A 25303-nucleotide genomic window follows, 5' to 3' on the forward strand; every position below is an offset into this window, starting at 1 on the left:
CACCTCTTCATTATAATAATGTGATTAGAAGTAAAATCTCACCTCTTCATTATAATAATGTGATTAGAAGTAAAATCTCACCTCTTCATTATAATAATGTGATTAGAAGTAAAATCTCACCTCTTCATTATAATAATGTGATTAGAAGTAAAATCTCACCTCTTCATTATAATAATGTGATTAGAAGTAAAATCTCACCTCTTCATTATAATAATGTGATTAGAAGTAAAATCTCACCTCTTCATTATAATGATGTGATTAGAAGTAAAATCTCACCTCTCCATTATAATGATGTGATTAGAAGTAAAATCTCACCTCTTCATTATAATAATGTGATTAGAAGTAAAATCTCACCTCTTCATTATAATGATGTGATTAGAAGTAAAATCTCACCTCTTCATTATAATGATGTGATTAGAAGTAAAATCTCACCTCTTCATTATAATAATGTGATTAGAAGTAAAATCTCACCTCTTCATTATAATAATGTGATTAGAAGTAAAATCTCACCTCTTCATTATAATAATGTGATTAGAAGTAAAATCTCACCTCTTCATTATAATAATGTGATTAGAAGTAAAATCTCACCTCTTCATTATAATGATGTGATTAGAAGTAAAATCTCACCTCTCCATTATAATGATGTGATTAGAAGTAAAATCTCACCTCTTCATTATAATAATGTGATTAGAAGTAAAATCTCACCTCTTCATTATAATGATGTGATTAGAAGTAAAATCTCACCTCTTCATTATAATGATGTGATTAGAAGTAAAATCTCACCTCTTCATTATAATAATGTGATTAGAAGTAAAATCTCACCTCTTCATTATAATGATGTGATTAGAAGTAAAATCTCACCTAATAATTATAATGATGTGATTAGAAGTAAAATCTCACCTAATAATTATAATAATGTGATTAGAAGTAAAATCTCACCTAATAATTATAATAATGTGATTAGAAGTAAAATCTCACCTAATAATTATAATGATGTCCCTAAACACTCGAAGATTTTCTACTCTAATAGCTTCTTTCCTTGGACAACTTGCTTTTGGAATTTGAGCCCTGTGTCTCAGCGATACAAATATGCAGACATTAAATGTAATGTGAAAAAAACATTGTACTATCCAACTCTCCACTTAGGATACCTCTATAAATCTGGTTTATATCACAGTAGCCCATTACGCTCCAGTAGCAATAAGTCTTGTCTAGAGTGAATTAAAAAAAATAGATTTATAATAATTGTTTTCATTAGATTAAATAAAAAAATAAAAAGATCTTGTTTTCAATTTTATGCTTAGCAAAATGTTCACCGGATATATGTGTTATATGTCTTTTTAGGTCACTGGTTATAAGGAAATTTCTTAATGGTGGGTGATCGATAGTCTATCATCTAGTGTACGCGGACCCACTAAGTGTATATTGTATCATAAACAGAAGTCATTCCCAATCGTACAAAATATGATTCTCTTATTATTTTTGACTGTAGTATTCTCAAAAGTTTCTATAAAATGGGTTGATACATCATTCTTCTCGTATTAGACAAGAAAGACATAAGCGTGTTACAATAAAGCAAAAATGAACAAACATGCAAGTTTTTGGTTAACAGAGATTATATTGAAAAATTATATTGAAAAATTATATTGAAAAATATGTCAGTAGTGCAACGCCTTTATCTAAACAATGTTAAAAAAACGAAAGGGGAAAAAATATTAAAAGGATAGCAATGATTCTGAAATTGTCACCAGTTGGATTTCAAACAGAGATCAACAGGAGTTTGTTTTTAATTATTTTTTTCTGTTTGATAGTCAGGATTATCTTTTTATCATTTGAAGCTGTTCTGAACGATTTTCATCAGAGGAGTTTTGAATTTGTTTTTTTCTTCAGACGAGCTGTTCTTTTAGACAGATTTTTGATACGACATTGAGCAAGTCATCTGAGTTCAACTGGACTCAACTTTATTGACTCTGCATTATCAGCATCTGCATGCTCTTGTAGTTTCTGTATCTCTCTCTCTTGCAGTTTCTCTACTTCCCCTGCCTCTGTGCATCTGCTTCTTTACCTCAACTCTGCTTGTTATTTGTCTAATTCTGCATGTGCAGAGTAGAAATGGGGTCGTCTCCTGATTGATCAACCAATTTTCGCCATGAATTAACAAACACTTTTTGACTTAAAAGATAAAACGCTTTTCTTTTGTCAGCAAAACACAATTTTATAGCACTCTTTCCCTGCTTGAATGGTCCGGTTCTTTTGAATTGACTTTTCCTTTGATCCTCAAGGCAAACATCTCTTATGTCATAAAAACTCAAAACTTCACTGAATAATTGATTGCCAAACAATTACTCATTTGGTTAACAATTTGGTTAGCAATTAAAAACAATCACTCAATTGGTTATCGCATTATTGCTAACACACATACATACTGACCTTGATATGCACTAGCACATCTGTTTGTCAGTGCAATTATGGTCCTGTTATTTTATAGCAAATATCTTGGCTTTGGAGCTGAATCTTTTGGTACCAGTTACACCAATGAAATACCGAGGTTCCACTCAAGCAAACGCATCATATATGTAATCTCCCTCCTCCCACAAAATGCTGTTACACTCCTTAGCAACTGTGTACAGCTGTATAGCTATATATATATATATATATATATATATATATATATATATATTATTATTATTAAAAAATATATACTTTTAATATATATTTCAATAAAATTTAAAAATAAATTACCACAATTAATTAAGCTCAATAAAAACGAACCTACACTTTCAGAGCATCGGAAATAAATATACCAAACCAAATATGCATTTAAACCACACTCATTTTATTAGGAATATAATGTTTCGTTGAATGGTGAAAATTCACAAAACAACTCAGAGACAGATTTATGTTCCTTTGAAAAAAGACACAGTTGGAGATTTTTTTTTCTTCTTTGTTTTCCTTGGTTTAAAAAGGATAAAAACTGGTGGAAAAAAATAGAAATCCTTAAAAGTCAAAAGATCTTACTTCCACTGCACCGTTAATTTTTATTCCTATCCATTTTTAAACTAATAATACTTAATAATGAGAACTAAAATATTCATACAATATCTATTGTTTGTTTTGTGTGTGTGGTTCCAAAAAAGCTACATTAAATGGGAACTCTGGGTTTAAACATAGTTTCATATTCATATATATAAATGTATATTAGCCTCATAAGTTCTTATGAGGAATGAAATATGGAAAATTATGTGTAGCTTAATTGCCATATATATATATATATATATATATATATATATATATATATATATTCATAATTCACTAATATATATATATATATATAAATAAATTCGTTAGATTATATCTGACATAATTAAAATTTTAAATATTATTAAGTTCTGAAAATCAGCATCTACCTATATTTGCTCATATGTACGTGCATTACAAAAATCATTTTCTTTAAAATTTATGACATAATTAAAATTTTAAATATTATAATGCTGATGAAGAAAAATATAAAAGTTTGGTAAGCTTAATGTAATATACATTAAAGTAAAGTTGTTAAACTTTTATAATTTTCTTCATCAGCATTATAATATTTAAAATTTTAATTATGTCATAAATTTTATAATCTACTGAATCAAAATATAAAAGCTCTCTTTAACATAACCTATTAAGTATTGAGTTTAATTTTATCTGCAGTATTTAAATAAATCCTAAGAGATTCATAAGATCTAATTTGTTTAAAAATAAATTTTGTATTATTTAACCTCCTGAATTGCTTTGATTCTTTAAGTTTATATATTTGTTTAAATGCTAACGTATGGGTGTTTTTGCTTTGGATGTGTTGTCATGTGTGGAATACATAATGCATTTGACATATTTTGTGTCTTATAGAATTGGACTTTATTACCATGATAAAATATTAATCACATCCAAACGAAACATGGCAGAGGTAAATTAATTAAAATATAGTAGAGATTAATTAATGCTAAGAGGTTTGGAAAGATGAGTGGATATATAGAACTATTCACAAAAAAAAAAAAACATCAAGTCAATTGCCTGAATCAATTTGTAATAGAAACAAAATCGCAATTTTATTTAATTGTATTTGTTAAATAATAACTTGAAAAATATGCCCATATGCTGTTTATATTACATTGAAATATGTATGTATTTTTGATGGTTTAAATTATTTTCGAACCATATTTCAAATCTTCCCAAAGGGAGTGCAACCTTGAAGTTGGTTGCAAAGCTTGCATGCCTTAATGACCCCAAGAGCTAAGAGATTCATCATCTGGCAGGGCCACCTATGCCGGACCGGTTGACGGGTAGAGGCCAGACTAAGAGAACTCCATCTACCTTCTGGGGAAGGTTGAGCGTGGGGCCAGCACCCTCACCATGAGAAAAAAAAAAAACTTGCTACAAAAGCATCCACAACAAAAACCCAAGAAACTTTGGTTCTGGGAGAGGAAGGTTCTGCATCTGCAGAAAGAATGACGTGCTGTGGTCAAAGCTGAAAGGACGCTTCAGTGCTGAAAACCCTTTTATCGACCAGGACAACCACCACCTTTGCTACATGAAACGTCAAAACCATGTATGAAGCAGAGAAGGCAGCACAAGTGTCAGCAGAGATGCGCCGATACAACATTGCCCTGCTAGGATTGAGTGAGATGAAGTGGCTGCAAGCTGGACAAACAAGGCTGGCTACCGGTGAATTCTTGCTGTACTCAGGACATGAAGAAAACGCAGCACACACGGAAGGCATAGCAATCATGCTTTCAAGAACAGCACAGAAAGCTTTGACAGGGTGGGAAGCATACGGATCAAGGATAATAACAGCATCCTTCATGACTGTGAAGAAGTACATCAAGATGAATGTGATTCAATGCTACGCACCCACCAATGATCATGCCGACGAAGACAAAGACTATTTCTACAACAGACGACAGACAGTCTTAGACAAGTTTAAAGACAAAGACGTCAACATCCTGATGGGGGATTTCAATGCAAAGGTGGGATCAGACAATAGAGGCTCCGAAGAAGTGATGGGACAACATGCTCTCGGAAAATGAACGAAAATGGAGAGAAATTTGCTGACCTCTGTGGACTGAATGACATGTCATCGGAGGCAGCATCTTTGCCCACAAGATGATACACAAGGCCACCTGGGTATCGCCTGACCATGTAACAGAACCAGATAGACCACCTCTGTATCAGCAAGAAGTTTAGGCAGTCTCTTCAAGATGTACGAGTGAGGAGGGGAGTAGACGCGGCATCAGACCACCATATTCTGAATGCAATACTCAAACTGAGACTAAGGAGAACCGTCCGGCAGGCAAAAGGTAGGATAAAGTACAACATCAACCTACTGAAAGACCAGATGACTCGGGAAGCCTTCACTGTGAGCCTGAGTAACAGATTCCAAGTACGGCAGGATCTTACCACAAAGACACTAACGCCCATGATCTTTGGAAGGGAATAAAAGACATCCTTAGGGAAACATGCCAGGAAGTGCTTGGGCCAAAGAAGAACCAACACAAAGACTGGATCTCTATGAAAACCTTACAAAAGGTTCAAACCAGAAGACTCAAGAAAAAGCAGTCAATGAGAGCTGTACAAGGGGCAGCAAAATGACAGCCCAAGCATAATATACAAAAGCCCACAAGGAAGTGAGGGAAAGCGTAAAGAAAGACAAGAGAAACTACATAGACAGCCTGGCAGGAGAAGCGGAAGAAGCAGCCTACCACTGCAACATGAAAGACCTGTACATAACTAAAAAGCTAACAGGTAAGTATAACAAACCAGAGCGACCGGTTAAAGACAAGCAAGGACAAACCATCACAAACTCTGAAAAACAACTTGAGAGATGGGTGGAACATTTCAAGGAACTTCTCAACAGACCAGCTCCCGAGAACCCTCCAGACATTACTGAAGCAGACACTGATATTGATATAGACTGTGATCCACCAACAAAAGAGATCACCCGCACCATCAAGAAGATGAAAAATGGCAAGGCAGCCGGCCCAGATGGAATTCAAGCAGAAGCCCTCAAGGCAGATGTAGAAACAACAGCTGGCATACTACTGCTGCTCTTTGAGAAGATCTGGGAACAGGAAGAGGTACCGACAGATTGGAAGGACAGACACATAAAGCTGCCCAAGAAGGGAGATCTTAGGCATCACTCTTTTGTCAGTACCAGGGAAGGTGTTCAGCCGGATTCTGTTGGAGAAGATGAAAGATGCAGTGGATGTTAGGCTCAGGGATCACCAGGTGGGCTTCAGGCAGGACAGATCCTGTACAGACCAGATCGCCATGCTATGCATCATAGTTGAACAGTCCCTGGAGTGGAATTCCTTGTTGTACATCAACTTCGTGGACTTCCTCAAGGCTTTTGACAGCATACACCGCAACACATTGTGGCAACTCCTCCGGCACTATAGAATCCCAGAAAAGCTGATGAGAATTATCAGGGAATCATACGAAGGAATGGCTTGTCAGATTGTACACAGGGGACAGTTGACACAACGTTTCAACATAAAGACTGGCATATGACAGGGATGCCTTCTATCGCCGTTCTTGTTTCTATTAGCTATTGACTGGGTGATGAGGCAGACAATGGATAGATGGAGGGATGGCATTCAGTAGACCCTCTGGGACCTTGACTTTGCTGATGATCTCGCTCTGCTCTGCCACAAGCAACAACAAATGCAGAGCAAGACCTCTAGACTGGCCATCCATGCTTCTCAAGTTGGCCTCCACATACACCCTAACAAGACCAAGATCCTGAAAATCAACACATTCAACAAAGAGGCAATGGAGTTGGGCAACAAAAACTTGGAAAAGGTTAAGACCTTCACATACCTTGGGAGTGTGATCAACCAGCAGGAGGAACAGATACAGACATTAAGACCCATATCGGAAAAGCAAGAGCATCTTTCATAGCCTTCAAGAACATCTGGTGATCCAACCTCATCACTTCTCGCACAAAAATCCGACTGTTCAATTCCAACATCAAATCAGTACTACTGTATGGAGAAGAAACGTGGAGAACAACAAAGACCACCATCGGAAGAGTGCAGGCTTTCATAAACTCGTGCCTTTGAAGAATGCTAAGGATCCACTGGCCATCAGTAATGCAGATCTCTGGGAGTGAACTAACCAAGTACCAGCAGCAGAATTAGAAGAAGGAGATGGCGATGGATCGGACACACCCTGAGGAAACAACAAACAAATATCACATCAGAGGCCTTGACCTGGAACCTTCAGGGAAAGAGAAGAGAACTGGAGGAAGACGCTAAGCTGACTGGCTACTCCTGAAGGGAGTTGGAGCAAATCACCCAGGACTGTGGACGTTAGCGGGCAGTTGTGGATGGCCTTTGCCCCACCAGGGGCTCAAGGCTTAAGTAAGTAAGTATATTTCCAATAAGGGGTATACACAAAGATATTATAGTTTTCTTTTCAGTTTTAAAGTGATGGTTACTTTTAATCATACAACACACCAGAAACAATTTTAATAACTTTGTGTATATTTTATTTGAAATATAATTTGCAAATAATCTAAATCGTTAAAAAAGAATGTGTGTGTGTATATATATATATATATATATATATATATATACACACACACACACAAATTCTTTTTTAACGATTATATATATATATATATATATATACACACACACACACACACACAGGCGGCAAAAAGAAAGTCTGCACTTGTAATTTTTTCAAAAACTGCAAATTTAAGCTAAATTTAATGTAACTGTTTAAACAAACTATACCTCATTTGATTCACCTTTTATTCTTCTATAATTTTACCTGTTTATATTTGACTTTTAATTGAAATATTCTAGTGTTCACATCAATTAAAAAAAAATAACTTCAAATTGAGGAGGCAAAAAGAAAGTCCGCACAATGGAAAATTGTTATTTAAATGTAACTTTAGGACATTAATGCAACACAAATAAAACAGGAACACATTGAACTAGTTAATATTTAGTAGCATAGCCCTTCTGCAATTTGATAGCCTGCAATCTTTTAGGAATTCTTTGAATTAGACTGCAGCAATACTCCGGGGAAAGAGCATCCCACTTTTCTTTAATTTTTGTCCAAAGTTCTTCCAAATTTGAAATTTTATCATTGCCTAGCTGTTGCTTGATGTAATGCCATACGTTTTTGATAGGATTGAGGTCTGGAGATTGTGCAGGCCAATCCAAACACGAAATATCATGCTTTTTCCAGGAACCTGAGCATTATCCTGCATGAAGATGGGATTATCATCCAAATTCCGACCAAAGTAGGGTAGAAAATGCTCAGTCAACATATTAATGTACTTGGTTGAATTAATTCAACCTTGCAAGCGAACTATAGGCCCTGAACTATTGGTACTAATAATGCCCACACCAAAACTGAACCTCCACCACCTTGCAGCGTTGAAACTGAGCACCTAGGATTAAATTCTTTCTTTCTCCAACAGACATATTGCTTACCATCACTGACTAGCCTATTGAACTTGCTTTCGTCACTAAAAAGCACTTTTGACCAATATGAAGAGTCATGATCTTCATTGCATCTGACGAAGTCCAGACGGCACGTTCTGTTCTTTACAGAAATCATTGGTTTGCATCTTGCAACATATCCTCACAAATTAAATTCCTTTAATCTGTTCTTGACAGTAGAGAGAGAGAGAGAGCACTTTTTAACAAGATTGCACTGTTGTTGGATTTGGGGAGCCGTTTCAAATCTGTTTCTTAGGCTTGATAGCATTGTCTTCCCTGTTAGAAGTAACTTTAGTACGACCAAATTTAGGGGTATTACGAACACTGCCTGTGTTTTGGTGCTTTTGCACAGTCTTTCGTACCGTTTTCTCCTCACATTTCAATCTGCCTCCGATTTCTCGACTGGATAAACCAGAAAGGTGGAGATTAATGAGCTCCTGATGATCACTAAGAGAAAGTCGTGGCATATGGACTAAATGTTACGTTGTATAACCTGGAACAACAACAATTACGATTAGAGATGCTTTGTTGCCTGTTGATGGATATTTTAAACTGATTTAGGGGTGATAATTTAAGCTGGTTTTAAGCGAATTTGTTGCTGTGGACTTTCTTTTTGCCTCCTCAATTTGAAGTTATTTTTTTAAAATGTACATGAACACTAGAATATTTCAATTAAAGAGCAAATAGTTAAAACATGTTAAAAAACACTTTGAAAAAGAATTAAAAACATATTTAATTTGAAAAGGAAACACCAAATAAGTGGATAGTCCTTATTCCAGAGTTTTGAAGAAATACTTTCCTTCTCATCAGATGGTTGGAATTGGCAAAATGCGGGATCGGATTTTGCATGCAAAAGTATTTGGTGAAACTGCAAGTAAGTCAAAGATCTTACTTGATAACAAAAAGTGAAGCAGAGGGAATAGGGTGGAGAAAAAGGTGATTTTATGTGAATGAAGATCTTGGCATTTATAGATAGTTAATTTCCTTTCAAATTCCTGTGTTAATTTCTGATGGCATGGAGGTAGAATACCAACCTATGAAGTGAAAGGTGACTTTGTAACTGGGTTCAAATCCCCTGACTGGCAGTAAGTATAAGTCCATACACTGATGATTGCATAAGCATGAAACACCAGTGTCTGTAGGTATAAAGGAATAATTGTTTATATTTATTTAAAAAAATATTATGGTTGTATATATTTCGGCCTTGATTAGCGTTGACTCATCAGTACATAAAACTTTAGCATGAAATGTTTTGGTTAGATTCATAGTAAACATGCTGTTGGTGCAGTAGTATAAGTTGTAAACATAGTAAACATGCTGTTGGTGCAGTAAGTATAAGTCCATACACTGATGATTGCATAAGCATGAAACACCAGTGTCTGTAGGTATAAAGGAATAATTGTTTATATTTATTTAAAAAAATATTATGGTTGTATATATTTCGGCCTTGATTAGCGTTGACTCATCAGTACATAAAACTTTAGCATGAAATGTTTTGGTTAGATTCATAGTAAACATGCTGTTGGTGCAGTAGGTATGTACGGAACAGTAGGTTAGAATCCTGTTTAATATACTGTAAGAACTTTGTGGGTATAATCTAAAGAAATATGTAATCTAATAACATATATACAATATGTCATATGCATGTCACAAACAAATATGTAACATGTTTTTGTGTGTGAATCGTTCATCCGTTTGCAATCCATAAATGAATAACAGATTTCCACTTTACTATATTTTTGTGTTTTTACAAATTTCTTCAATAAATTTTGGTTAATAACTTTCTTGGCAAAAACTTTTGTAATTAAACTTCAACTAAACAAATCAGTTGTTATCTGCTTTTTGTTTATATAACAAAAGTTGTACTACTACTACTACTACTACTGCTACTACTGCATTAAGTTTAGATAGGTTACTTCCCTTTGGTTTAGTGCAAACTAAGGCAAGGACAAGCACAATTTTTGTATAGATGGTTGAAGGCAACTGTAGAATTTGCATAAAGTTCTTATATTAGTAAATTTTCTAGGTATGCATACAAGTAATTTTAGGAATCTAAATTGACTATTTTTAAATATGTAGATGTTTATAAAAATCTGGTTGTGTATGTTTTATAGCATATCATCTGTTTACGGTATTATTTAATACTGAAACAATATTTATTGTGAATTTATTGATCAGCTGATTTTAAGGTTATTTGATACCAGAATGCAATCTCTATTGGAATATATCTACCTGGAAAGATATTGAGTTCATAAATTTAATGAACAAAGTTTCTTTTTTAGACCTGCACACATGTGGAACTCTATACTGTGAGGGATGATTTCCAGCTAATTACAATATGATTGTTTTCAAGTCGAATGTAAACAAGTTTTTGTTGAGTCCTCAGCTGTTATCTCACTAAGCTGTTATCTCACTAACTACCTAACATTTATCCTTGAGTGGTTTTCAGGCCTTGATAAGTGATGACTTCCATATATATAAAAAAAAAAACAAACGTTTTCAGAATTGAATAACTGATTTCATATTCTGAAAAGTTATCCACTGTGACAATCATGCAATCCCTATTAACATTTCTTTCTTTATACAGGGTGTCCAAAAAGTAACTGAAGAGTTGAAAATCGTTATTTTACCATTAATGATTATTTTTTCTCTATTTCAGATATTTTACAGATAATTTTTTGGAAATAAATTATGGATAAGTATAGCTTTGAACAACATACACGAGTTGTGAAATTGTTTTACCAAAATCAGGAGTCAATTGTTTTGACTCAAAAAGCAACAACATTATCTCTCGTCAATGTCAAATGGTTACCACATTCTCCAGATTTGACTAGCTCCGACTTTTTCTTGTCGAGATATATTAAACAAAGAGTCTATGTTTACAAACACCAAACCCTGCAAGAATTAAGGAAAACATAAGCAATGAAATAAGGGAGGTAAACCCTAATCCAGAGATTCTGCAATCTGTTATGATGAATAATGTTTTGGAAAGAGCACAAATATGTGAAGCAGAAAATGGACAGCATTTAAAAGACATTATTTTTCATAAATAAAGATTGTTTGAATTTTGCATGTTTTTTAAATTTTCCAATGTCTCAGTCAGATTGTGTTAAAATTATGGAAAGATATGATCAAAAATAAAGAATTCATTTAATTTCAAAACCCTTCAGTTACTTTTTGGACACCCTGTATCACATTGAATATATATGCATTCTCATTTGTTTCTATAAATATTAATTTGTGTATAAAATATATGTTTTATGTTTTACTAATTAAGGTATAGATACAATAAGAATTACAGAATTACTGTCTGGACAAAACATCATTACAATTTAATTGGATGGTATGCACTCTCTTATAAAGTTGATACCAAAACAGCTGCATCAAATATTTTTAGATCAATTATATATAATAATAAATATAAGCTCAAAACTATATGCTTGAATTTTAGGAGAAAAACAAAATTAGTCCCAAAAGGCGTGTTTTCACCCCTAAAACACTGTGGGGCTCAACCCCCAGAATTTTCCCAGGGTCAAATATTACATTTCCAGATGTATATCCATGTTATATCTTGCTTTTGAGTAATTTTCAACAAAATCTAATCGTCGGAAAATATTCTATGTCCTGGAAAATGCTATTTTTGGCTATTTTGACCCCTTTTGACTCCCTGGGGACGCAACTAGAATTTTTATAAAAATTCCGAGAATGTTACATTTCCTCCCTTGGATAGTTGTTTACCTCCCTTGGGTATATTTGTAGTCATCCACATACAGGCAAAATTTAAGAAAAATGTAATGAGTAGTTGAGAATTTTGGGAACAAAGGTGAATTCTAAGGTCCAAATCCGACTATATCAGTGAACCAATAAATAAAAATTTATCTTTTTTTTTTTTTAGTAGTATTTTATTCTTCTATTATTTTTTTTTATATATTTTTTCATACTTTTGTATATTGTTTCTATTTGTAATATTCACTATCTATTCAGTCTCTACATTTGTAATTTTTTTTATTGTTAGGCTAATGATCTGATACCAGTTTAATTTTTCTATATTTACATATATTGCTCTTCTCTTCTGATGAGAAGCATTAAGCTCAGAAATACCATGGTTAAAAAAGTTTTCTTTATAGTTTACATATTTTTCCTTGATTGTATTTAAGCTTGAATTGTCATCAATTATTTCTTATTATATATATAGTAATAAAGTTAAGCTGAAAAATAAAACCTATCTGGATAAAAAAAGCTCTACTTGGTTAAGAGGAACAAACAATAGAATAAGTTAAGAAAATAAAAAGTAAAGTTACATAGAAAATTTATTGCATTATCAAGTCAATAAGGGTTACAGAAAGAGAAATAAGGGAGAAACCCCCCTTAGGCCATGGCATTTCGAAATTAAATGTTTCTCGTCAAAAGGAGAAAAAGTCAGTATTATACAAACATAAAGATAAAAAGACAACATCGACTTTAAAAACACTTGAAAAAAAAATTTTTTTTAGAAAGACACCCAGCGTTGCCCAGTTGTAAAATACGTTTAAATATGATATTTTAATTCATGCAGATTTTGTATTTATTATTATAGAAACAATTCTTGGATTATTATATTGTATTCAATATATAATAATGATTTCAAAAGTTTAATAAAAAATGACTTCAGTGCCATCGGCTGGAATTGAAACCAAAACATTCAGTGTTCAATTTTTACTGTCTGAGCTATTGCCAAATGGATTAAAAAGGCTAAAAATTAAGTGACTTAAAGCTAAAAATGTATGTGTAAGCAAAGTTAGTCAATTTACTCCTGCTAAAGTCAACTGCTTTTTTTTTCAATTTTTACCCGTTAGCAGTTATATTCATAGGCTAAAAACCAAATAAAAAGTTCAAATACTCTATATATTAAGTTTCAAAATTGTAGACCAAATATTCAGAAAGGTGTTTAGTAGAGACGTTTCACACCTGCAGACAAAGATTATATATATATATATATATATACATACATACGTGTGTGTGTGTGTGTGTGTGTATATATGTGTGTGATATTTATACATATATACACACGTGTGTGTAGATATACGTGTGTATAAATATATATATATATATATATTAATACACACACACATATATATATATATACACACATATGTGTGTGTGTATATATCTATAAAAGTGAAAGTGTCTGTGTGTGTGTCTGTCTGTGTACATTTCCCTATGCAATAACTCTGTCGATTTTAAATCTACAAACTCGAAATTTGATATACAGGGTATTGAGATTTGAGAAAATCTTTGTTATCCATTTTCGGACAGAAATTTGGCTATTAAGGGGTCAAAGTTCAACGATTTCAACATTGAGGGCTCTACACAACTCCTCCGCCAATTTTGGGTATAAACACTTGAAATTTTAGATACGGATCTAACTATATAACTTAATTTGAGCCCAAAACAATAAATTTAAGGGGGTCATAATAGGTGTCAAAGTTGAAAACAATTTGACCGTTGCGGTCTCTACCAAATTACTCAGACAATTTCTGGTCTAAATATTTGAAATTTTACATAAAGGGTATTCAGAGATAGGGCAAGCTTTTTAATCGCTTTGGGTCGAAAATTTGAGCTACTCATATATACATGTATGTATGTTTACATGTCTGCCTAAAACTTTCAACAGAGGTGACGGATTTTCACAAGATTAGTATCATTTTGAAGCTCGACCCTTCAGATGACAAATACCGAAAAATTGGCTAAAAACATTAATTTCTTCACCCTCAACTGGGCACTTTTCTACAGGGAGGTGGTCACTTTTTTCACCGATATTTTCGAAAGCCATCCCCTCTTTCCGATTGCCTAGCCTTAATTTAAATCTACGTCACTTCCGGTTTGATGGTGGTCGTAACAGCAAAGACGTCACGTTTTTTTCCTGTTCTTTTCCTCCTTCACCACAATACGGGTTCGAGCCTACCTTCCTACTACCATTTTTTTTTTTTTTGCTCAACATACACATCCAAACACCCGGGCAACGCCAGGCACCCATGCTAGTATATATATATGTTTATATTGTAGTCATCCACATACATACATATATGTTTATATTTGTAGTTATCCACATACATAAATCAGTGCGGCTAGACTAGCACCTCTCCCAAGCCGAAGATTGAACCTAGAACCACTGCGTTGACAGCCGGCAGTTCTACACATCGACCCACGGGAAATGACCTCAACAAATGGGCATATATATATATATATATATATATATATATATAGTAAGTTATAAAAATATATATGTCAATCAAGCAATTAAGTTTTTCATAACTTACTACCCGGCTCCACCTATCGATTGAGCACTGTTGAAGTAAATACTGGAAATTTACACATAAATTTATACGCTTGTATATTATGTTATTAAATGAAGTATATATATATATATATATATATATATATATATATATATATATATATATATATACACAAATGCAATTATGCACAAGTAGAAACTATGAATAAAAAGAATTAAACGTAATAATTAAATGAAATCAATAATAAGAAACTATAAAAATAAATGAAATCAATCAATAAGTTTCTTTAAAAAATAGTTTCTTAAAACTATAAAAAATAATTAAATGAAATCAATCAATAATAAGAAACTATAAAAAATGAATAATTAATTAATGGATGCTTTTTTTTTCAAAATAATATACAAATTACTTATTTCATGAAGTCGCTTGCATATCCATGCCTATATGTTAGAATACCTCTATTAAGCAGGTCGTTTTAATAATATTTAAATAGGAAAAGTAAACTTTTAATAATAAAGTCAAAGTAAAAAAAAAACTTTATAGGTATATGAATATACATAAAGATTTTTTAGCCTGTGAAAACGGGCAAAAGTCATAGTCTGCTTGATATGAGTGCTTTATACCAAATTGATGGCTGAATATAAATTTGTATTTATCTTTGCATTGTGCACTGAATGGATCCTATAATATTTAGTTTGCTGCATCCTATTGGCCCAGTAATTTCTAAGAAAAGGTGAAATGAACTGACAGAGAGACTAAGAGAAATATATGTATAAGGCACTATATACTGATAGATGTATATATATATATATATATATATATATATATATATATATATATACTAGTCGGGGTGCCTGGTGTTTGTAGGTGTAAAAATTAAAAAAAAGTGGTAGTAGTAAGCAGGCCCAAACGCACGATTCAAAGGCGGAAAAGAAAGTGAAAGAAAACATGATGTGAATGGAAGTGTAAAGCGTTTAAATTTAGCGATGTTAACCATTATGCGATAGCGGATAGCGAAATGAATGAGCTGGCTGTAACTTTCTGCCATATTTGTTTCCCCAAATGAATAGCAATTGTCTGATATGAAGAGTTTCCCCCACATTGATCAAAGCTAATTGCCTTTAAAACGTCCCAGCCTGGAAGGCCAGGCGTTTGCATTTTTGCATTCAATCAGTTTCACTTTTATACGAAAAAGACAAACATTGAAAACCAGGAAATTTTTAAAAAGTTGATCAAAATAAAGGTATAGACGATGTCCGTTCACAAATCGATCGGAGATATTACGATCTGGGAAGTGTAAGGAAAGTCCTCCATAAATGTTACCTTGTCAAGAAGACAGACGAAAAAAGCCTTTCGTGAACAAACACGAATGCGCGCAGCCATTTTTCCTTTTATATATTAGACGAGTGTGGGTGCCCAGTGTTGCTCAGATGTTTGTTTGGAAAAAAAAAGTGATAATAGGCAGTCAGGCTCAAACCCGTGACGTGAACGCAGAAAAGAAGAAAGTGAAAGAAAAGCTGAGATCTTACCTTTATGCGAAGACATGAGAGGAAGTGAAAAGCGTTCAAATTTAACGATTAAAAAGTTGACCTGAAGTGAATAAGTTCACGCAGGTGCAGAAGAGGGAGCTCTCCAAATGAATAGCAATTGTTTGATATGAAGGGTTTTCCCAACATTATTCAAAGCTGATTGCCTTCAAGACATCTCGAACTCATGATTTCTGGAAAATCTATAATAGTGTAGTGAATAAAGAGCAATCAGTAATTCCTCCAACAACCAGAAGGTAGAATTGCATGGCAACTAAGAAGGCAGAACTGTTTGCCAGGTGATTCACCTTCAACTCCACCTTAGAGCCAACAAACAACTCCTTCCTAAATTTCCTTACGCAGACTGAAGCCACACTAGATGTGATAATCACCCCTTCTCATGTCCGGGATATCATAAAAAACTTGGACACTTCCAAGGTGTGTGGGCCTGATCTCACCCCTGCTATACTAATTAAGAAATGCTCAGCTGAGCTAGCCCCCATATTTTCAAAGCTCTACAATAAATACCTTATTGAATCTTGCTTTACTAATTGCTGGAAGGTGACCTCTCTGGTACCAGTGTACAAGAATCCTCTCAATTATCACCCAATCAGTCTCTTTCCTCTCTTTGCTAAAATCTTTGAGACCTTAGCACTAGTCCACCACCTCATAAAAGCAAATAGTATGGATTTAGGCAATGTCATTCTACTACAGATATTTTAACAGTCATCTCTGAATGCATTTACTATGCACTAGATAAAGCGGGCAAAACCAGGGCTGTAGCTCTTGATATATTCAAGGCCTTTGACAAAGTTTTGCATGATGGACTGCTAATGAAAATTAGATTGTATGGTCGAATACTAAATATAATTAGACCCTTCTTAGACGATAGAACCATCCAAGTTGTCATTGATGTACATACATCCAAGCAGCATAACATTAATGTGGGAGTACCTCAAAGGTGGGTCCTTGAACCACTATTATTCCTGATATTTAAAAACAACCTCCCTGATTATATTGTGTCCAAGATGGGTATATTTGCTGATGATACAACACTCTATAACATGCATGAGGGAAAAACAGATGTACATAAATCTAAGACAATGAAAATTATTAGAAAATCATTAGAAAATGACTTCCTTAGTGGAATGGAGTCGCAAATGGATAGTAACATTTAATGCTAGTAAGATTAAGCAACAATTACAAGATGTCTCTCCAACCACCGATACCAATGACAAATAACACCCTACTTGAGAATTCTTCCTTCAAACTCTTCAGCTTAACATTCATAGCAAATATGAACTGGAACAAATACATTGAGGACATTGCAAAAGCTGCTGCAAAGAAGGTGGATTCCCTCTATTGAGCTAGAAGACTACTCACACCTGAAAGTATCCTGTACCTCTACAAAGCCACCATTTGCTCATACATGGAGTATTGCTGCAACATCTGGACTGGTGCATCTACCACTAGCCTCTCTTCCTTGGATAGAGTCCAAGAAAGAGTTTTCACTCTAATAGGGCCCACTGTCAACTAAACTCTAACCCCTGTCCCATCGCAATTTTGTATCTCTGTGCCTGTTTTACAAATATTTTAATGGAATGTGTTCTGATTAACTCGTTTCACTTGTACCCCCTCGACGTACATATCCCCGAGAAACCCACTGAGCAACAAAATCACACCCCTTCACTTCACTGTTGAGGTCCCTAAATGCCAGAAAGCTTTCTACTCCAATAGTTTCTTCCCTCAAACATTTAGACTTTAGAATTCCCTTCCTGCTACCTGTTTCCCTGAGTGTACTGATATGCAGAAGTAACATAAATCAACATCTTGTTAATCTTTTCTAGGCTACTGCTCCTTATGTCCAAGTGGCGATATGCCTTGTTAGGGGTGAATATGGGTAAAAAAAGCATGTACTTACATGTCTTTGAGTGTTTTTAAATAGATTTTGTATTGGAATGCCTCTGATAAGTACCGAAAATTGATAATCGAAAAAATCTGATTTAAGAAGGAACAGTCTGATTTTGACCAAAGTTAACACTCTTATACAGCCTAACATAACAAGTGCATTTGAGAAGTTTTATCACTGTACAAGCAGAAGGGCATGGCGTATTATGTTTTAAACAGAAACATTTCAATTTTATAACACAATTAAATTATGATAATTGATTTTTGCTTTTTAAACTTTAATTCAAGCCATTATTTATAGATAATTTTATAAAATCAACAGTAGATTCTCTACAGTGCAATGTAGACTACAATGTATTGTGGACTAAGTCACTGTGGGGAGGCATGTAAAGTTTCCTCTTGGTGCACCATGGTGGATTCCAGAGTAGAGCAGTAAATCAATTGATTTGACTGAAAAATGTACGATTTTACTACTTTTGAAGAAAATAAAAGTTTTCTATTGAATAAAAAATGGAACAGCATGGAATACTAAAAGTAAAAATTATAATAACAATTTATAATTTATATATAATTTATATTATATATATATGTATATATACATATAATTTATATGTTGTGATGTTTTTTTTTGTTTTGATAAACTGGAGAAATTCATCATTTTTAGCCTAGAAACATTTTAAATAAATAAATATATATGAAAATAAAAGCCATCACAATGCATCTGGATGTCCCGGATACTGTGCCGTATAGTAGACCAAGGAAGATCTGGCGTGAATGTGTCAGAATCAATAGAACTGTATTCAACCTGACTGATGCCAACCATTTTGATTGGATTGCATGGAGAGCAGATGTTGATTGGCATTGTCCACTCTGGAGTGTGGGACATTTGCTTGTTCCTTCAATATCAAAACTGGACAAAGAAAAAAGATACCAAAATCAAATCGTAAGATTTTTAATATTACTATTTTTTATCAAAAGATTTCTTCAGAACTGAGTGAATATATTATTTCAATTTCAAAAAAAAAGAAAACATGCACGTGAAAGATATTTCTCCTCCTCACTTTGTCTTTCATCTTCTTTCTTTTTCCTTTTTTTTGTAATATTTTAAATAATGAGTAATCAATACCCCCCCCCATTTATTTTGAGAGAATGGACTTAGGTGAGAAAAACTAACATTATCTTCTAGTTATTTAGTTTTTAAACTTGACTTTCAAACTTAAGAAATATGTGATGCAAACAGACAGTGAAATAACATTCACTGAAATTGACTGTGTCTTGTTTGCATGGCTTCTAAGAGAGAACCGATTGAAAACCTTAGTTTTGTCTCCTCAAAAACGTGACGTCACTCATCATTCGACTGTTTTATCTACCTTGATTTAAGTTCTGTTTCCCCTAATTTGTCCCTACATTACCTATTTGCAGGTATGATTCTATTTGCAGCTAGATTATCCTGATAAGTTAAAATTCACACTTAATTGCTACTTGCTGGTGTGGGATGCCTAATATGTAACACTTTTTCTCCCTTTATCTTTCATGTCAGATAAAAATTTCATCATTCATACCAGCTTTTGAAAAAAAAAAAAAAAAAAATTTATCTTTCATGTCAGTTTTTGAAAAAAAAAACAAAAAAAAAAACATTTTATCTTTCATGTCAGTTTTTGAAATAAATTTTTTTTTATATTTCATGTCAGTTTTTGAACAAAAAAATGTTTATATTTCATGTCAGTTTTTGTAAAAAAAAATTTTTTTTTATATTTCATGTCAGTTTTTGAACAAAAAAATGTTTATATTTCATGTCAGTTTTTGTAAAAAAAATTTTTATAATAACATTTTATTATTCCTTTCTTATAAGATATATTGAGAATAAAAACGAAATATTAAGCACCTCACAAAGTATTCATTTTATTGTATTGTTTTGAGGGGAAAGGAAACAATATGTGATTTTTTATACCTCTTAAATCTTACTCTTGGATTATAATAGCATGTATTTTGATGTGGCATTAATTTTCATAATCAATATTTTTTGAGATATTTGACAATAAATCTTGTGATTTTTGTTTTATTTTTGGCAAAAGTTTTAACTATTCTTAGATCATTGATGATTTGTGTTTATTGTTGAGTACCTTTAAAAATTTTCTTCAGATGCTAATCTAGTGGTTGAAATTTAGGATTCATTGTATGACTTGAAATAAACACTGTGTTGAAACAGGTGTAAACAACTATAATACTTTTGTGTATGTTCTTTATTTGAAACTTGATTTGAAAAATGATTTAAATCGTCAAAATACATATATTCTCAGATGAGGAAACATCTTTTTTTTTTCTCTTGGCCTGTCATATTCGAAGAAGGTACAATATGCTGAAACATTGTTTGGAATGAATAAAGTCTTTTACACATAAATAAATTTTCTAGTAATCTTTATACCACATATACCTGTCCGTAGATAATTTCAACAAAATCTTACAAAAATCTGATATAGAAAAATATTCGACTTCATCGATAGATTATCATTCTAGATTTCATTTCATGTATTGATTTAAATTATGTGAAAAACGACATACTGTTAGGGTTAACCATCTATATGTATATATATATATATATATATATATATATATATACATACACACACACATATGAGAGAGTAAATGAGAATTTATAGAAAGTGATTACAATGCACGAATATATTCGTCTTGTCTTACTTTTAGCCTTGTTTATAAATGGGACTGAAAGTAAGACAAGATGAATACTAAAGTAAAAATGAGTTTTTCTCTTTCATTATTATGACGTTTTACTACAAATCTTACTTACCTGTGGTATCACTTAATGGTGGAATTCATATAATATAATACTTTGCACAGGCATCATAAAAAAAAGAGAAAAACAGAAAACTCATTTTTACTTTTGCATTCACCCTGTCTTGCTTTCAGTCCTGCTTATATTCGACACATTTTTACATAAATATAAATTAGCTCTCTCTATATATACTACACACAATGCTTCAAGCAAACTACATCAATCTGTTTTATATAAATACATATATTTTTTTTTTAATTCACAACATTGCTTTTTGGTGGACATACATTTTTGCATAAGTAGTGTAGTGTGTCCATCTTACAGATAATAATGAACTCTTCCACTTACTATAAAGACCAGGAAAATATGTCTCTCGGCAGTGATGCATGAGTCTTGCATGATGGCAGACTGACGTATAACCACACTCTTTATTTGTTGTATTTGTTTTTCTGTTCAATATATTTTGTTTTCATTAATTATAGAGTTGTATCTTTCTTCTGGACCACAATAATAACATCATTCAATTAAGCAGTTTCATAATTATCTAAATTTAATGGTATTGCTTACACAAACAGATGAACCCACCCCAAAACAGTGTTATACGTTAATAAATATGTGTATGCAATTTTATCTATTCATCATTCTTTATGAAGGAAGTTAGTGCAGAGTGGTAAATCAACTTTTGAAAAGAATCGCATCCATCCTGAAAATCTCCAGAGAGATGCACACGATAAATTTTGCATCATTCTATCAGAATCTGCGATCCCAAACCGAATTGATCTGTGATGAACGTAGAAGTGTTTGTTGCAGTAACACTGATCAAAGAAGTCACCAAAGAAGTTATAAATGCATGGAAGGTTTTGACTCAGTTTCAAGTAGTATTTGTATACGCAGAGTGTGGTAAAGAATGGACTTCAGTGGAAGGCCTCAACTGTCACATGGGAATATTCACCAGAACAATGAAGCTATTCACCTTGTCAGAATTGTACTAAAGAGTGTATGTTATTGGTAGAGATAAAAAGACTTTATGCAAAGTAAAATATATCAGCCGATGACAATACTCAAACACGATTATGTATTAATTACTCTCACAATTTTTTCTTATTATGAGTTGTTGTTTTAAAAAAGCAATTCTCTGTTTCTCTGCGGTTTTAAGTTTGGGAATAGAAAAATAAAGGAAGGAAGCCTCGAAAAAAAAAAAAAAAGTTGGTAAATTCTTAACAGTCGGATGATGTCAAATGAGAATTACTGATACCTTCTTCTTTTGATAAATTGTTTATGGTCACCTGCGCGGAAATGTCCCCAAAATTCTCAATGTTCTCTAGCAGAAGATCCAGAGTCGAATTGAACAGCAGCTGCGTATGAAGACCCTCATCAAGTTCCCGGACACGAATCGGGTTCTTGGCGGTCTTCTTGAGACTCTCATGAAGATTGAACATCTCTTCAATATTTGAATCAGTCAAGGCATCTCGCAGCATCACGCATTCCTTGTTAATCGCTTTCTGTCGTTCTTCCATGTTTTCCACAATCGACGTGATCCGACGCTTCTCTCTCGAAATGTTGCGTTCTGCCATCTCCATCAGGTCTTGCTCCCTTGAGGCAAGGGCATCGCGGATCACACGGAATGCATCTTTGATCTCCTGCATTAGCGTGACTTGGTTCGACTCAATTGACTTGACCATGCCCTCAAGTGTCCCCTTCTTGCTGACCAGCGATGTTGCCTCATTCTCCATGGTGTTCACTGCTATTTCCAGAACAGGACGGTATTTTTTTAAGGCCTCTTCCACATCCATGACCATGTGGCCGTGTCGATCCTTATGATCGAGCACTGTGCAGTCACGACAGACGGGCTTGATGCACGGCTCGCAGAAGAAGTTTAATGGCTGTAAGTGATGCTTGGAGCAAAAATTGACCGTATAGGTGTTGGTGTGGCGAACAAAGTCCAACAGCTGAACGACACGGTGGTCAGTCGGGAGTTGGACGACGTGACTCTCAGATGTCATAAATGAGTTCCGGCAGCTGGGGCATTGGAAAGTGATGGTGCCGCCTATGCCAACGGATCGCGAGTGTCTGAGACTGCTGCTTTGGAGACACTCAGACTGGTACAATTGCAGCAGACATGGTAGACAGAAGGAGTGATGGCATGGCAAGATTTTGGGCACCTTGACGCTTTCCTCATAGCGATCACGACAAATCATACAGCGTAAAAATGTTTCTTCGAAAACCTCCTCATCCAACACAATACTGCGACGAATTCCGGCTGCCAACTGGTCTAGCTGAAGAGCGTATGGATCTGCTTTCACATTGGTATCTGATAAAAAGAAAACAAAATAATAAAACATTAATATTTTACTAAAATGCAGTATCTATGTTCATCTACTTTTCTTCATCACCATAATCATCATCTACATAAATAAAATGTGTGTGTAAACATTCAAAATGGTGTTTCAAATTCAATATGGTGCTTATAAACACAACAATAAGTAAACATTTTTTTTAATTGATGTTTTTGCAAACATTAAATATTTCCATTTCTTTTTAATCTTTTTTCTAAATCCTTTTTTATTCCATATGAAATACAAGTTATAACCACTTTAACTAAATATCTAGACATGTACAACTTTCCAACTGTTTTTTGAAGAACATTTGAATCTGAGGAATTGTCTCGTGATCTTCTGTTATTTAACAGAACATACATACAACATACTTCTAAAAAAACAAAAACAAACAAAAAAAAATTATGCATGTGAATTAAATACATCTTCAGGTTTTGAAATGACAACTACTGATTATATATATATATATATATATATATATATATATATATAGATATATATATATATATATAGATATATATAGTAATAAAATTGAGCTGAAACATAAATTTTCAGTGGCGAGCCAAACCTATCTGGATAAAAAAAAGCTCTATCCGGTTAAGAGGAGCAAACAATAGAATGTATATATTTTAATCTCTAAATTTTAAACTTTCAATTTTAATAACGGTTTTCTCTTATTTCATTATTGGAAACTGCTAGTGGCTCATTCACATTTTTTCTGGTCCACCTTAATTATTTCTTGAATTTTACCTTATCTTATTAAATCATACTGTGAGTTTTTCTATAATTTTAAATTGATCACATTTCTTAAAATTTAAAAAAATTATAAAAAAAGGTTTCACTTGGTTTTTACTACTCCTTTTTATTGAAATTGACACCCTAACATCTGCATTGTGCATGAACCTTTTTGGACTAATACTGCACCATTTTGAAATCCTTGTAAAACCCTTTTAATATGCATGAATATACATATTATGCAAAAGGAGTGCTGATAGACATTTATTCTGTGGGAATTTCCTTATTCAAAGACATGAATTTGGATTACTGCTTCAGTGCCTTTTCAGACTCATTACTGACATTGATCTTTCTTCTGGAGTGTCATGAAACCATTTAAAAGAGGATCGCTCAGCATTTGATCACCTCATATAAATTAAAAAAAAAACTTACTTCTCCCCCTCTCTAATTAAATTTGTTTATTTGTATTTACTCTCACCTAATCTTCCAAAATGAACTGTTTTTATCAGTTTATCATCCACATAAGTGATTTGTTGTTTATATATATATATATATATTTTTTTTTTTTTAGGGGAAGGGCTTGCCATTTAAACCAAATCTTAATGATAGATGATAGACTAAGTAATTAAAATAATTTTGTAATAGCTTTTCACCATAAAAAAATATCAAAATAATTTTAAGGGCTGCTTTAAAAGGCCTGGAAAGGGAAGAAGTTGAGTTATTGTACATTAAAATTATATGCATAACTGATCACTCACTCCAAATTTTTTATTTTTCAACCATTTTTTAGGGTGTTTAATCGATCCCCCCACCACCACTAAAAAAAAAAAAAAAAAAAAAAAGGGTAGAATCTTATATTTTTTTTTGTTTTTGTAAATTGGTGGCTACAGAGTCATTCCTGGCTAGAATTAAATTTTGAATGTCGGGTATTGGAACAGTTTCTTATTTTCAAAATAAAATATGTAAATATTGTTTATTTAAATTGAATTATAACTAAACATTTAAGAAAGTTTTCTATAATTATATTTTGAAATTTTCAACTTTGTTCATGAATTGAAATAACACAAAAACTGCCATCTTTAGTTTACAGCTGTTACCTTTCAACTTATTGCTGATATTAGAAGAAAAAGTTATGGATTTTTTTCAGTAAAATTTTGTGGATGGTGTGCTTTTCTTATAGATTTCTTTCAGGATAGATATTTATGATAATTACATGAAAAAAAATATCAAAACG

General features: G+C 33.1%; 1 protein-coding gene across 10 annotated transcripts in view; it reads right to left on the minus strand.

The window, feature by feature from the left end:
• Positions 1–12784: 12784 nt before the first annotated feature.
• Positions 12785–25303, minus strand: part of LOC145249637 (tripartite motif-containing protein 2-like) — a 327119-nt gene continuing 314600 nt past the window's right edge. For all 10 annotated transcript variants that reach the window (XM_080111394.1, XM_080111400.1, XM_080111398.1 and 7 more), the window contains one exon: positions 12785–23309. In XM_080111394.1, coding sequence (XP_079967520.1) covers positions 22216–23309 — 1094 coding nt within the window. In that variant the 3' untranslated portion in view covers positions 12785–22215. The remainder of the gene's footprint in view (positions 23310–25303) is intronic.

This window comes from Euprymna scolopes, chromosome 28 (genome assembly GCF_053919585.1).
Source record: "Euprymna scolopes isolate OS-2025 chromosome 28, ASM5391958v1, whole genome shotgun sequence".
In the NCBI taxonomy this organism is placed as follows: domain Eukaryota; kingdom Metazoa; phylum Mollusca; class Cephalopoda; order Sepiida; family Sepiolidae; genus Euprymna; species Euprymna scolopes.